Below are 13,473 nucleotides of genomic sequence, written 5' to 3'. Positions count from 1 at the left end.
ATGGGTGTGTGTGTGTATATAGGTATTAGGTATAATATGTGTGCATAAGGATTAAGATATTAGTTATTGGTTATAAATCAAATTGTTATCATAATAAATGTGGTATCTTTGTCTTACCCCCGAAAAGATCCTGTAGTTTTGTCTGTATAACACCCTGAGCACGGGTCAAAACCAAATCTGAATGTAAAGCTGTTTCACTATGTCCTGGCACTCCCTCGTCCAGCTATACCTACCTGTTGTCTCCAGTCTAACACCTGGACTGTAAGTTCTTGGGGGCAGGGACTGTCCTTGTGTTCTGTGTTTGTACAGCGCTTAGCACGGGGGAGTCCTAGTCCATACATAGGGCTTCTGGGTGTTATGGTAACACAAATTAGTAACAGCGAAGGCTGAGCAAGACTCATACAGGTGCAACGGCACCAGCATTACCGTGCTCTCTAGAAAGCTGCCACTGGAGCTTCTCACAGTTAACATATTTGCAGCCACGGCCCCTGCTGCTCTCACGCTATCCCCTAAGGCCTTGACTACGATGGGCTGTTTAGATCTCCCACAGCTGCACTGCCACTGGCGCAGCTCTAGACTGGCAGAGATCCCAACACCTGGCCAGATGTGTGCTCTTGTCTATTACAAGGAGCCCTGCACACTTAACACTTACTGCAAACAGAGAGCTCTCTATCTGCATTAATAATCCCTTCCCTCAGGGAAGCATTTCAATCACCTTGTTTATTTTTCCATTTTTTGTGCCCTTTACCTTCAGTGGTAGGACAACAGGAGTCAGGGAGGAAAGTTTCTCTGTCAGGTTCTCAGCACTGCAGTGTTTGGCTTACTCCTGGCAGGAGAGTGATGGTTTGAGAGGAACTGTTTCCAATGGAATTAAGAAAACAATATGGCAACATCTCTGTCAGTCTGCGATTTATTTTAAGAACAATCATCCAGATTTGGGGCCAAAGCAAAACCAAAGGCTTCACTTAAACCACCTGCAAACCCTGCAGGTTCAGTAATGAACAGGGTCATTGGCCCGTCCCTCCCACCCACCCATCCAGCCTTGTTGCTGCCCTTCCCAGAATCACACAGAACACAGCTGTGTCTCACTGTTTTTACTGTACTGAGAGGAAGGATTGTCCAGTGGTTAGAGCAGCAGCCTGGGACTAATTCCTTGCTCAGCCACAGACTTCCTGTTTGACTGAGTCAGTCTCTCCATGCTGCAGCTCCCAACGGAGACATTCCTTCCCAGCCTCCCCAGGGTGCTGCTAGCACTCTTTAAAGATCGACAATGGATATGGATGAATCTGGTTGCACACGGGGCCCAAAACATGTCCCACTTTCCTCAGAGGGTCTCCAACCTGAATTGAGTGAGATTCTCCCTAGGCACCGTAGCAATTTACGAGCATCATAAGCCTTCTAGAGTTTCTGTGAGATGGACAAGGGTTAGCCCCATTTTGCAGATGTGAATAACGGAGCAGGTCAGTTACCTGCAGCCCTTCCCCCAAACCTAGTTACGCAGCAAGTGGGGACAAGCACCCAGGCCTCTGCTGCCCTTCACCAGCCTGAGCAAAATCCTCCCGGCTCCCATTCTGGATGCCATAAGAAGCTAAAGCCAGTACATTTGAGCAGCCTAGTCAAGCGATCGTTCTCAGCTCTTGGCCTAGGGACCTTTGTATCGCCACAGAGGGCTTTGTTAAATGGCACAGTTTCAGGGTCAGTACTTGAGCACATCTGGGAAAAGGGGTGTCAATCTCAGTGCCTAAGGGGGTAGGGAGGAGCAGCAGCAGGGCCCTCAAACATTGTGTCAGCCACAGGGCTCTTCAGGCTGGCCTCCTTTAAGGTCACAGATAGCAGTGGCTGAGCTTGCAGTAGGAGATGCTGCAGTTATTGCACTGCCAGTTCTGCGGGGGCCGGCCCTATCAGCACTCAATCGCTGGTTACCGTGCTTCCCACACGCAAGCCAAGGGAGTCAGGTGCCCCTGGGACTGCTCAGGAAAGACAACACACTCATGTTCAATCACAAGTTGAACCAGGAGGAGAAATCACTGGGCAAAGTTCCATGACCTGTGTCATGCAGGTCAGACTAGATCATCTGAAGGATCTCTTCTGGGCTTAAAAATTAAAAAGTCTATGGATACAGCCAGACACATGGGCCGTTGCCTATCTAAAGATCCTTTCGTCAGAGTGGGAACAAGGTCTAGTAGTCACAGAATGAGAATCAGAATTTCTGGGTTCTAATCCCAACCCTCACACTCAGTGACCAAATCATTTCACCTCCATGTCTGTTGCTCCATCCATTTAGTGGGGATAATGACAACTTGACCTTCTTCGGAGATGGATTTCAGAGGTGCTGAGCACTCGCACCTCCCACTGACTCAGTTCTGCAGTCACCTTTAAAGCAGTAGATGTTGCAAGCCGTCAGCATTTTCGAAAAAAGAGCTCAGCTATTTATTATTTTATCTGGGGCTCAGTGTGGCCAAGGGGATTGCTGCTCTGGGGCTTTGGAAAACCTCCCCCATCTACTAAGTCCAAGCCAGGCCCCTTGGCAACAGTAGGCAGCACAAGCATTCGCATGGGAGCTAGAGAACAAGAGAAGGCCACAGCGTCAGTCTGTATCCAGCAGCCCCTTTGTATTAATTATACAAGAGCCCTACCTTTGTCGCAAGGGACACTACAGCAGGAGGTCAGGCGGCAGCAAGAGGAACCTCCAGACCTCCCCCTCTCTTGACCACGTATACTGCCATTGTACATTGACCTTTACAAATTCACACCAGGAGTTCTCAAACTGAAGGTCGCAAGGTTACTACATGGGGGAGGTCGCGAGCTGTCAGCATCCACCCCAAACCCCATTTTGCCTCCAGCATTTATAATGGTGTTAAATATATTTAAGAGTGTTTTTAATTCATAAGGTGGGTCGCACTCAGAGGCCTGCAATGTGAAAGGGGTCACCAGAACAAAAGTTTGAGAACCACTAGTGCCAGGAGAGCTGCTGTAACTTGCAACCAGAACCTGCTGCAGCACATTCCCTTGGCAGAGCAGACACTGGGCCAAGTCAGGGATGTTCCTAGAAGAAGGGAGGAAAGAAAAAAAAAAGCCGTTCCCAAGGAGGGAAAACAAGACTTTTCACCTGCATCAGCAGCTTGCTTGCTGCAGAAGGCAGGACCCATGGGCTCCTGCCAACTTTCTTATTATAAGATGTTACACCAGCCCAACGTACGGGCGTATTTATATCAGTCCCAATGGCTCCTATGGGGCACAAAGCTCGCTGCAGTGGAGTGTGCCCAATGAACAGGCCTTTGACGGATAATGCAACTCCCCCTCCCCGCCTTAAGTGCTATTGCGCACAGAACTTCAGGAGAGACCCATGCCATTGACAGAGTCATTCAAATCCCCTCTCGCCCCTGTCAACAGCAGGAGAAAGTGTTACTAAGGTTGAAGAGGGGAATCAGACAGTCAAGAGTTATATCATGTTACAAGCTGTGCTTAGATCTAACCGATCTTGGCAGTCTCAGCTGTCTGCTGACACATCTGCTGACTTGAAACTTGGGCAGTGCTTGATCTGTGCCAGGGTTTGGCAGGGCTCAGCCCTGGCACCTGTAGGCTTGGCAGTTCATAGCCCCGGCACCACTGGGCTCACTGCATCAGTTATGAATGTAAAATAATTGCCTGAGCCCTGGTACCTCTTTCATTACAAATTAAACACTGAACTTGAAGTAAGATTTTCAGATGCACAAGAACCTAAATCCCTTTTGCAAACATGACTTAGACACTTTGGAACCCAACTTTAAATCGCATTCACTTTCATTGAAAGTCAAGTCTCATTTTGAAAAGTGCCTTTGGAACCCAAGTGCTTTTGAAAGTTTTACTAAGTCAAGCTTTTAAATTCCTGGTCGTTCCGAGAGATAAAAAAACAGCGAGACTCTATTCTGCTTCACATACTACACTGTCAGTTATGCTCCCCAGCAGAGAGTATTACGGGTGATCAGTCATAGAAGACACAAGGGGTAAATTGCTTCATGGTCAAACCACACGATGTATTTGCAGCCCTGGCAGTTAGGAAAATAGGAGTGCCTGGAGACTGAACCCCTTGAGAATAAATATGGAACCATATCAAAACTTTTTTTTTTTATTTTCAAGTCACACAAACTTCCAATGGCAGCCGCACTTTAAGGTCACAGACTATACTTGTAAAGTTCAGGAGCTAGCACATGCCCTCAAAAGCCACCCACCTGCCAAGTGAAGCTTTTACAACAGTCTTGCTGAATAAGAGATGACCCAGGCCTGTGCAAAAGTGCTGTTAATTCAAGGACAACAGCTGTATCTAAAACTTCGTCATGTGTTTTGGGTAACCATATTTGGGTGTTTCAGAGCAGCACAGTTCTGAACAGGAGCAGGGTTTCCTCATCCAGAGGAGACTCCAGCAGCATGATGTTTAGTGATCCCTTGAAAGGAAGGGGTGAAGCACCCTGGGGAGGACACAGGTTAGGCCAGGGACCACTTGGCATATCCAGCCTTCTGTCCCCATGCCATGTCCCTCACGATACCCCTAGAGTGTTACGTCAAGGGGCTGGGTCCCAACCTCTACCCAAAACCAAACCCAGAAGTCAGGCCCCAGGTCACCAGTAAATACTTGGTGCCACCTGCAACCTGGGAAAACATAGTTGTTTCAACACCACTGACCCCAAAATTCAGGGTGTGTGCATGTGACATGCAGGTGACAAGGAGGTTTCATGTCATGTGCGGTTCTTCTCGTGAATTATAGGCATGTGCAGGGACCATGGCCCCATTCCATATCTTACATAATTTTCTATGGGCTGGACAATGATCAAGGAGAGCAAACATGTGATGCCCATCCTAGCTCCTTCCCTCTCCCTTCACACCCCTCTTCAGCCCAATCCCCGCTGGCAGAGTCAAGCTGTGCTTAGATCATGTTACAAGCCACATGGACAGATTGTGATCCACCAGCTCAGCTCCAAACTCTATGTTCCATCAGAGAGTGGGTTAGTTCTTATGTATTTCTCCTATTATACAGAATACTTGGCATGCCCTATAGTTACATATCATCCCTCATGCCAATTACGGTAGTACCTAAGCCTCTGGAACAACAGGTCACGGAGATGCTCTCACTGGACTACAGCCAGTCATGGTTGGTATGTCAAAAGCAGCATAACAGGCATGGCAAATAAAGAGACGTCCACCCCCAGAGAGACACAATCCTCCCGGCTCAGCACACCCCCAGAGGGGGAGCAGACAAGCCTTGCAGCATGCCCAGATGGCATAGTCAACAAACCAGGAATCTGTGGATGGAAGGAGCTGTCCCCATGGCTTCCTGCTGTAGGAATGCCACAGGCTTTGCACACTGGTCAGAATCCTGTCCTCCAGGAGCACAAAGGGGTAGAGCCTCCAATCCCAGAGGGGGCTCCCCCTGCTGAATGGCAAATTCTCAGCACGCTCCCGTGTTAGAAGCAGGAACAGCTCAACAGGGCAAGACAGGGCTAGCCCACAGCATTGGCTTTCACTGGGCAGAGACCAAAACACCCAGCAGGGAAGAAGCTTTCCTCCCCAACGACCCCCTTCGGAACTGCCCTGTGCAACAGGTGAACAAACCCGCTGCACCAGGAGCAGTCTGGTCAAGCCCCTTTACCGAGAGGGCTACCCCCAGATCTTGTAGGACAGCGAGTCAAAAAGGCAGATTGCCTGGGTTTTTGTCCCACGGCCTTTAGATTGATCATTTAATACCAAGGCTAAAGGGAGCTACTGAGGAGTTGGCAGCACACGCTGCATAGTTACACGTCGAGCTGCCAGGTTACTGAGGAATGATGAAATTTGATTTGCTGCCTTCAGAAATAAAAGAGGGCTACCAACCCAGGGAGCTGCTGCGTTACCTCCTCCTCCTCCCACCGCATTTCTCCTACCTCCACCCCCACTGTCATTAGGGCAGATCTTTGTTTAGAGGAACCTTCAGGTTGATTTTGGGTTTCAAAAAGAGCAGGGGCTCAAACCTGGTGACTAAAAACGTTTCGAAGGGGTGGTTTTTTAAAAAAAATAAACGGCCCAGTAAAGCCATAGGAATTGTCACACCAGATGAGACAGAAGGTCCATCCGGTGGCCAGTACTAGCTGCTTTGAAAGGAGGCACACAAATGGCTTTAAAGGACAGGTCTGCAGTGAACTGGAGGGAGGGTGAGAAGGAGAAATATCATTCTAACCCCCAGTAGGTAAGGCTCACAAAACCAAGATTTCTGTTTGATTTAAACATTCCCCGGCAGCTCAGACATGGAAGAACTAGTGTGATAAACCCAAGAATGAAACTACCAGGTGTGTTGTCTGCGTGCTGTGCAAATCAAAAGCCAGCCAGAATGATAAGTGACTGCGGTTAAAGTATTTTCATGTTGAATGATCTAAGGTGTTGCATTCCACAGCTCGGGCCAGCTGTGTGAGGATTTTCAAAGCTGGACTTTTATTTTGACAGCAATTCTTCATGAGGACGGCTGTATTTTGCTCAGATAAATAACCTCACACACCCACAGCGAACTGGTACCTTAATCCCGGCATCAGTTTTTACTTCCCTTCAGCTGATGCACATTTTTGCTGTGTGACATTACAGCAAAAGACAGATCAAAGAAGTTCCTTTTCTATCTTGTTCCGGGTGTTCAGGAAGCTGATTCACAACACCAGCCCTTCAGGACAGCTGGGAAATGGTTAAGCTGCTGATCAGATGCCAAGGACATAAGTGCTGGGAACACCAGGGTCAGAGTGTGTGACTTTGGCACCAGATCTGTGGTCAGTTAGGTCACTCTCCCCACACAAAATCCAAGCAAACTGCACAGCTTGTTCACCTTGCAATGCAAGTCACCACTCCCGGGGGCTGTTATGAAACTCTCCAAGTCCAAGAGATTCAGGTAGCTGCAATATCACACTACAATAAAAATCAGATACTCTAGTTTTCTCAGGGAAGCCTTCCCACTGCTCTGCTAGAGTCACTGCTGGAATGGTCAGAGGAATCTAATGTGCATTGCCAATATCACACAGGCCCACCTACCCATCCACCAAAGGCAGTATCCCAAGTTGCTGAGTTTTAGAACTAGGGTCCCCCAGTCACAGTCCCAGAAAGCTGTTTCCAACTCAGCCCTTTAGCATTTTTCAGGGAAAGAATGATTTTATTTTTTAACTCTGTTCAGATCAGGTTGGTCTCCAACCCAGCCCTTGGGGCAACATCAGGACGGGGCCAGTCTCCTTGGATCATAAGAGGGCTTTCTGGCTGCACACAGCCCTCTAACTCCTCCCAGTTTTAATGCAGATCAGGTAGCCGACAGAACCATGGTGCTCTTGAAAAAGAGCATTCAAGCACCGCAGAGGGTGACCTTCACAACAGCTGCTCCAGCTGCACACGTGTTCACTGTTACACTGACTCTAGCCCCCAGCCTTCCAAACACACAGGAAGTTTCTCTAATAGCACTGCTCTTTGGTTCTAACAATTCCAGATTCAGAACAGAATGGGACGTGGCTGCGTCGAAATGGAAGCAGATGCCTAAATTCCAATCCTTCCCAAGTTATGTGTTAAAGCACTGGAGAAAGAAGTTTGTCATTGGTACTTCTATGGCTCCATCACCACAGTAACCAACCATCTCACAATCCCATGCATTTATCCCTTCCTGTGAGGCAGGGCAGTGCTCTTATCCCCCTTGTACAGACAAGAAAATGAGGCACAGAGGCTAAGTGACTTGCCCAAGCTCTCTTGGCAGAGGTGGGAACTGAACCTGGGTCTCCCAAGTCCCTGGTTAACCACTGAGCCTTCCCTTTATACACAGAGAAGTGTGCCTTGGGTTAGGGAAAGCTTCCCACATCCTCTTTTGCCAGTGACAGACTCCTTGACAGATCCCTGTTAGGCAACTTGGGGCAATTCATTCCCTAGCCCGCGTGCCCAGCCCAACTAGCACTGTGGAGTACTCGGCCCAGAACTGGATAGCAATGCCACATTTCACACAAACCACCCAGTCACCACCACACGCCATGGTCCCAGCATTCGAGTCACCGCGCTCTTGGGGCAGAATCAAGCCAGGAGCCAGAGAACAGGATTCGGAGCCCAAGCCAATGCAGAGTCCCCAAAGTAACAGCAGGTTTTAGCCTTACCTGTACGATGTCCAGCACCATGCCAGCAGCTACTGTCCCAAACCCGGCCAGCAGGAAAGGGAAGAGGACCTGCAGCCCGATGGAGAAGGAGGTCTCCTTGAGAGGGGAGGCAGGCTCAGGGCCCTGATCCGTACTGGTGTCGTCGCTCTCATTGCTCTGGCTGCCATTCTCCAACAGGGCGTCCTCTTCTCGCACCCCTTTGGCATTGGCCTGGGAGTCCAGCACCACCACCTCTACCCCAACCCCATCAGGCTCCAAGAACTCCGAGGGCTCCATGAGCTGCTGCCGGTCCGGACTGGCCAGGCAGTCCACGGGCACAGCCACGATTGGCAGCACCACCCCATTGGTCTGGTGAGCCTCCTTCTGCTCCAGCTTGGAGGACATGCTGAAGGGTGGATGTTCCTCGACCTGCAATCTGGTGGGGCTACAGCAGGCAGCTGTCCCAGAAAAGACCTTCTGCCCGGGGCTTAAGCCAATGCCCCTTCCTGCATCTAGATGCCACGTCCTTTGTTTTTGTGCGCCTGCCCTCAACTGCAGAGGCTGATCCCCTAGCACAGATCCCCATCAAGCACAATCCAGAAATGGGAGACACCAACCACCAAGATGGCAGAGAAGCAGGAGGAGTTCCCAGATACAATCCCTTGGCTCTAGTTCCCCTGTTCCCAGAAAAAGGAGCCGTAGAAGCACATGCAGTCTCCCGGATTCTCTTCTTTGGTTCTTGACACCTTAGTGCATATTCTTCCAACAAGCAGCATTACCCCACCAAGCCCTGGCTCCAGCAGCTGGACTTGTGCTCAGTTGCTTTTAAGAGGAAGGGGGGGAAACATAAAACAGAGTCAAATAGTCTTTCAAACCTAGGTGTTATAAAGCAGGATTTTAGAATAAAAAAGTTCAAAGGGAGTGGAATTTGGGTTCTCTCCTTTTAAAAGCATAAAGTTCCCTTGATTTCAGCTCCTTGGGTCATTCCAGTTTAATTACTTAGCCAGGCAAGGAACTGGGAGGATCAGAGTTTAAAAATAAAGCACCACCTGAATGAACTCTCTTCTTCAGAGCTACAGATCTGCTTTCTTCTTCTCAGGCACCTCGCTTTCATGGGGAGACAGTGCAGAGGAGTCTTGGTTGGTGTCTGGCAGCTGACAGCACTGGCCCTTTCATGCCTTGTAGCCTCTTTTCCCTGCTCTCTGCAGAACTGCTGGGTCACCAGCAAGCTCCAACTGCAGCAGTGAGCCTCTGCGTCCTCCTGTGTAAGGAAATCTCTCACCTTACAACACGTGGCAAGGATGACTCTTAACTAAAGGAACAGGAAGTTCCCAGATAGGGTTACTTGGTGAGCCTAGCTAGTGCTGGCAGGGATGCTGGCATTGAGAGACTGCCTGGCTCACACCCACGCTCCAGGGACTACTGCACTCTTTCACCTTAAAACAGGAGAGAAACAAGGGATACAAATATTTTATCTAACCTTTCCGCAGTCAGCACAACAGTGCATTCATTCAGTAACACTTCCCTCCCGTGCACTGGCCTTCAATGGCTTTACTATTCTGCTCTCCAGAACTATGCTGCTGAGCTAGTTAACCCTCCCCCACACCTCCTGGCACACATAGCAGTAGGACAAAATTAAACGGGGGCCGAGGAAGAAGGCACAGATCACATTGGTCACCCCGAATAAGCAATCTGCCCTGTTCTGTTCCCCCCACTGAGTCCACACATCTCCCATCACCTCCTCCCAGCCTGTAAAGTCCTGGGTGGGATGCTCTTGCACCAAAGTCACGAGACAGGGTGAACAGATGTGGTCAGCCCAGAGGACAAATAGCATCGTTCAGCCAACGAGAGCCACTGTTGCAACACCAGGCAAGCAGATGCGCACATGTCACCAGATGGCCCGCTGCAGGCTTCAGACATGCCGGACATCAGAGCAGAACATTTCCCCAGCTGACACGTGGCTCGGCAGCCTCTGAGTTCAAGGGCCAAGATTTCCCTGATACTTTGCAATAAGCATGAGACCAAGCCATAGAGCAGGGGTGGGCAAAATACAGCCCAGATCTGGCCCATATAACATTTCTATCCAGCCTCCTCTGCCCGCTTGCGATCTCCATCTCCGAGCCGCTAGAAGTCCCACAGCGCAGCGGGGCGCTCAGGCAGGCTGTATGCCTGCCTGCGGTGGTCCCACGTCACTCCCGGAGGCTGCTGCTGGCATGCCTCTGCGTGCCCCAAGGCGGGAGACAGCTCCGCGTGCTGTCCCAGCCCCCAGCACCATCCTCACACCGGAAACCAGCCAATGGGAGCTGCAGGGGCAGTGCTTGTGTGGGTGCGGGCAGCACATGGAGACCCACTGCCCATCTTCCCCCCATGGGGTGCGCAGAGATGCTCCAGCAGCAGCCTGCCTGCCACAGCCGCTTCCGGGAATGGCGTGGGGCCACGGCATGCAGTCAGCCTGCCTGAGCCCTGCTGCACCGCCAGCCTGCCAGAGCCTGCACCTTGTATCCCCTCCTGCACCCCAACTCCCTGCCCCAGGTCAGAATCCCCTCCTGCACCAAACTCCCTCCAGAGCCCACACCCTCTCCTGCACCCCAACACTCTCTGCGCCAGCCCGGAGCTCCCTCCTGCACCCAGACCCCGCACTCCCTCCATTAATAGAGTAGAAATGTGTGGCCCATGACAACTCACCAAAATCTGCAGAGTGGCCCCCCTGTGAAAATTATTGCCTGCCCCTGCTGTAAAGGGATACCATGATTAACGGGCATAGTCCTGAGCAGGCTAGTGTGTGCGCACTAATGCCCTCTGCTGAACAGAATCACAAATGCTCCATGGACACCACAGGCCTTGGATTGCTAGGGGAGCTGGAAGATCAGAGCTCTCTCCCTGCTACTGCAGTACAGTGAAGTAACGTTTGTTGTGGCACAAAACCCCCTAGTGAGTACCAAGTTCTGCTCAGTGCTGGCTGGGGGCTCAAGCACAAAATGAACACCTGCCCCTTCTCCCCAGACACAACCCATTAAGTATCATATGCGGAAGGGGGGGCACGTAATAATCAAAGACATTTTACCCCACTGAGCCATCTCTGCGTTTGAAAGGTGAATCTCAACTTTGCTGAATGGTTCTTGCAAATACAGCGCTATGACAAGCCACTCAGCTTGTAAGACATACCCTGAACACAGGGTACAGTGCCAAGTGCAAAGCTAGCTGGACCCCCAGAGGGAAAAAAACACATGAAGCTACAGAGTTTCCACCTGCTACCTTGACAAGTCTTCCTAGTTTAGTCTCCCTTGTGCTGCAGGAATCTTTACTTGAGGGTGGAGGAAAGCTCATTGTGTTACACTCTGAAAACCACTCCAGGTAATAGTGTCAATACACTAAGCAACGGACACTGGTGCTTAGTTAACCACTACCGGTTAGAGCTTCCTTTTCACCCTCTGACAGTCTGTGATTCAGGCAACGGGTCATTTATCATCATTACTAGCCATGCCAATGCCCACAGGTAGGTCAGCCTGTGATTCAGGAATCTGAGTAATCCAGCCAGCTCCACAAGGCCCCTCCTACTTCCTAGTCCAAACACATGTTTGAGTCACACACCTCAAAAGCCTCAACCTCTCCCCAGCTGTTTGGACTGACTATGTCTATTACCTCCAATTGAAGAGTGGAACAGGACCCATCTCTCTCTCTCACCACACAAACCCTTCTCCCTCCTCCTCCCTCAGTGTCATATTCTCCATGAATTGATTTCCTGCCTCTCTCTAGATAATACCTATAAACAACCCTCCGATAACACCCCCAACGCCATTGGCAAAACCCTCCTGCCCAGAACAAATGCCTTTTGAGTCAAGTACATCTAATATCCACCCCAGCTATATCCCATTCAGATACAGATTTTTTAAGGGACTTGCTCCCCAAATCCATCACCCCCACAGCCTGCTCCCCTGCCCCCCATCCATCACCACCACAGCCTCTGCTGGGAAAGGATGCATCCAGTCTGGCATTTAGAGGGAAAGCTAGAAACTGACCAATAAGCCTCCTTCCCTAAGGAAAAACAAATGCATTCCCATCCCAATTCACTTATCCTAGGCATGCTGTCCTTAACGGTACATGCCTTGGCAACCCTGCGAAGGAGAACGCACCCCAGCACCATCCAGGCAGAGCCCCACTGTGGGGGTCCTATTATTGGGGCACATCCAGGGGAGCCAGAACAATTTGTATAGTCAGGATGCTGAAAGCCATAGAACCAAATCCTGTATCTGATGGAAACTACTTCAAGCCAGGGGATGCTAGCTGCAGCACCCCCAGTTCCCACTTGTATGGGCACACCAGGCACTAGCAACAGCCTGAGGATGAGACTGACATACCGCTAGGAGGCTACACTGAACAGCGGCTCCTTCACACACCACCAACCCAGAGGCATGAAACTGAACTGCATAAATCCCGAGAAGGATGCAGGTCCCCCCACTCAAATAAGAGTCCCCAGTGCCAGCAGGAATGTGCACGGGGCAGATGGGGGGGGGGTGATAGGGACATACCCTGGAACAGGGCCAGGCACCTCCCCCAGCGAGTGACCAGCCCCCACCTCCACCCCAGTGACCCCCCACATGCCCAGCAGGTTGCACCCCGCTCCCCGCGCCCTCCCATTGTGCCAGGCTCCCGACCAGCTGCAGGGTCCCCGCGCCATGCACTGACCTGCCCCTGGGGGCTGCTGCCGGGACCCGTCCGCTCCCTGCCCCTCCCCTGCCCCGGCGCGGCCACCGCTACATCGCCACTGGCCCAGCCTGCGCTCCAGAGGAGCCACCGCGGAAAGAGCAGGGAGCTTGACATCACCAGCCACCAATGGGGGCTCGGTGCCTGCGGCTCTGCCCCCTTGTGATTGGATGCCGCCTGCTGACGCAACAAGCAGCCCACCCCCGGCCGGCGACGAGTTCGATTGGCAGCATCTCTAGCCAACCGGAACTGGAAAGGAGGCCGGGGAGGCGGAGCGAGGGGGCCTATCTCATCACTGTGAGGCGGGGCTTCAGGGCGAAGGAGCCAATCACAGGCTGCCTGCAAAGCTCTCAGTTGCAGGCTGGGTGCAGGGGTGCTGCTGGTGTGCACGTGTCTGGCTGTCGCTTCCCTGAGCAGCGTGGTCTGGTCTCTGGGGGTGGGGGCTAGGAGCCTGGACGCCTGGGATCTGTTTCTAACCCCAGGGGGTGGGGGGACTTGGAACCTTCGACGCCTGAGTTCTGTTCCTAGCCCCAGGGGATGGGGGAATTTGGAGCCTAGACGCCTGGGTTATAATCCCAGTGCTTGGGAGGGGCATGAGGTCTAGTGGTAAGAGTGGGAGGCCTGTCTCCTGGTTCTGCTCCCAGTTTGGAGAGTGGGGTGGTCTGGGGTTTAGAGC

General features: G+C 51.4%; 1 protein-coding gene across 3 annotated transcripts in view; it reads right to left on the bottom strand.

Moving 5' to 3' along the window:
• SLC41A1 (solute carrier family 41 member 1) overlaps nt 1–12,919 on the bottom strand; it is a 31,148-nt gene extending 18,229 nt beyond the window's left edge. Inside the window, exons 1-2 of one of the 3 annotated variants that reach the window (XM_032792517.2) lie at nt 12,780–12,919; nt 8,115–9,529 (exon numbers count right to left, since the gene is read on the bottom strand). In XM_032792517.2, the coding sequence (XP_032648408.1) occupies nt 8,115–8,498 (384 nt within the window). In that variant the 5' untranslated portion in view covers nt 8,499–9,529; nt 12,780–12,919. The remainder of the gene's footprint in view (nt 1–8,114; nt 9,530–12,779) is intronic. The other 2 variants (XM_032792518.2, XM_032792519.2) reach the window with 2 other exon arrangements.
• Nucleotides 12,920–13,473: the final 554 nt, after the last annotated feature.

The sequence above is a fragment of the Chelonoidis abingdonii genome, chromosome 4 (genome assembly GCF_003597395.2).
Source record: "Chelonoidis abingdonii isolate Lonesome George chromosome 4, CheloAbing_2.0, whole genome shotgun sequence".
In the NCBI taxonomy this organism is placed as follows: Eukaryota; Metazoa; Chordata; order Testudines; family Testudinidae; genus Chelonoidis; species Chelonoidis abingdonii.
The sequence above is the reverse complement of the archived record's forward strand: the minus strand, read 5'-3'. Positions and strand labels throughout refer to the sequence as shown.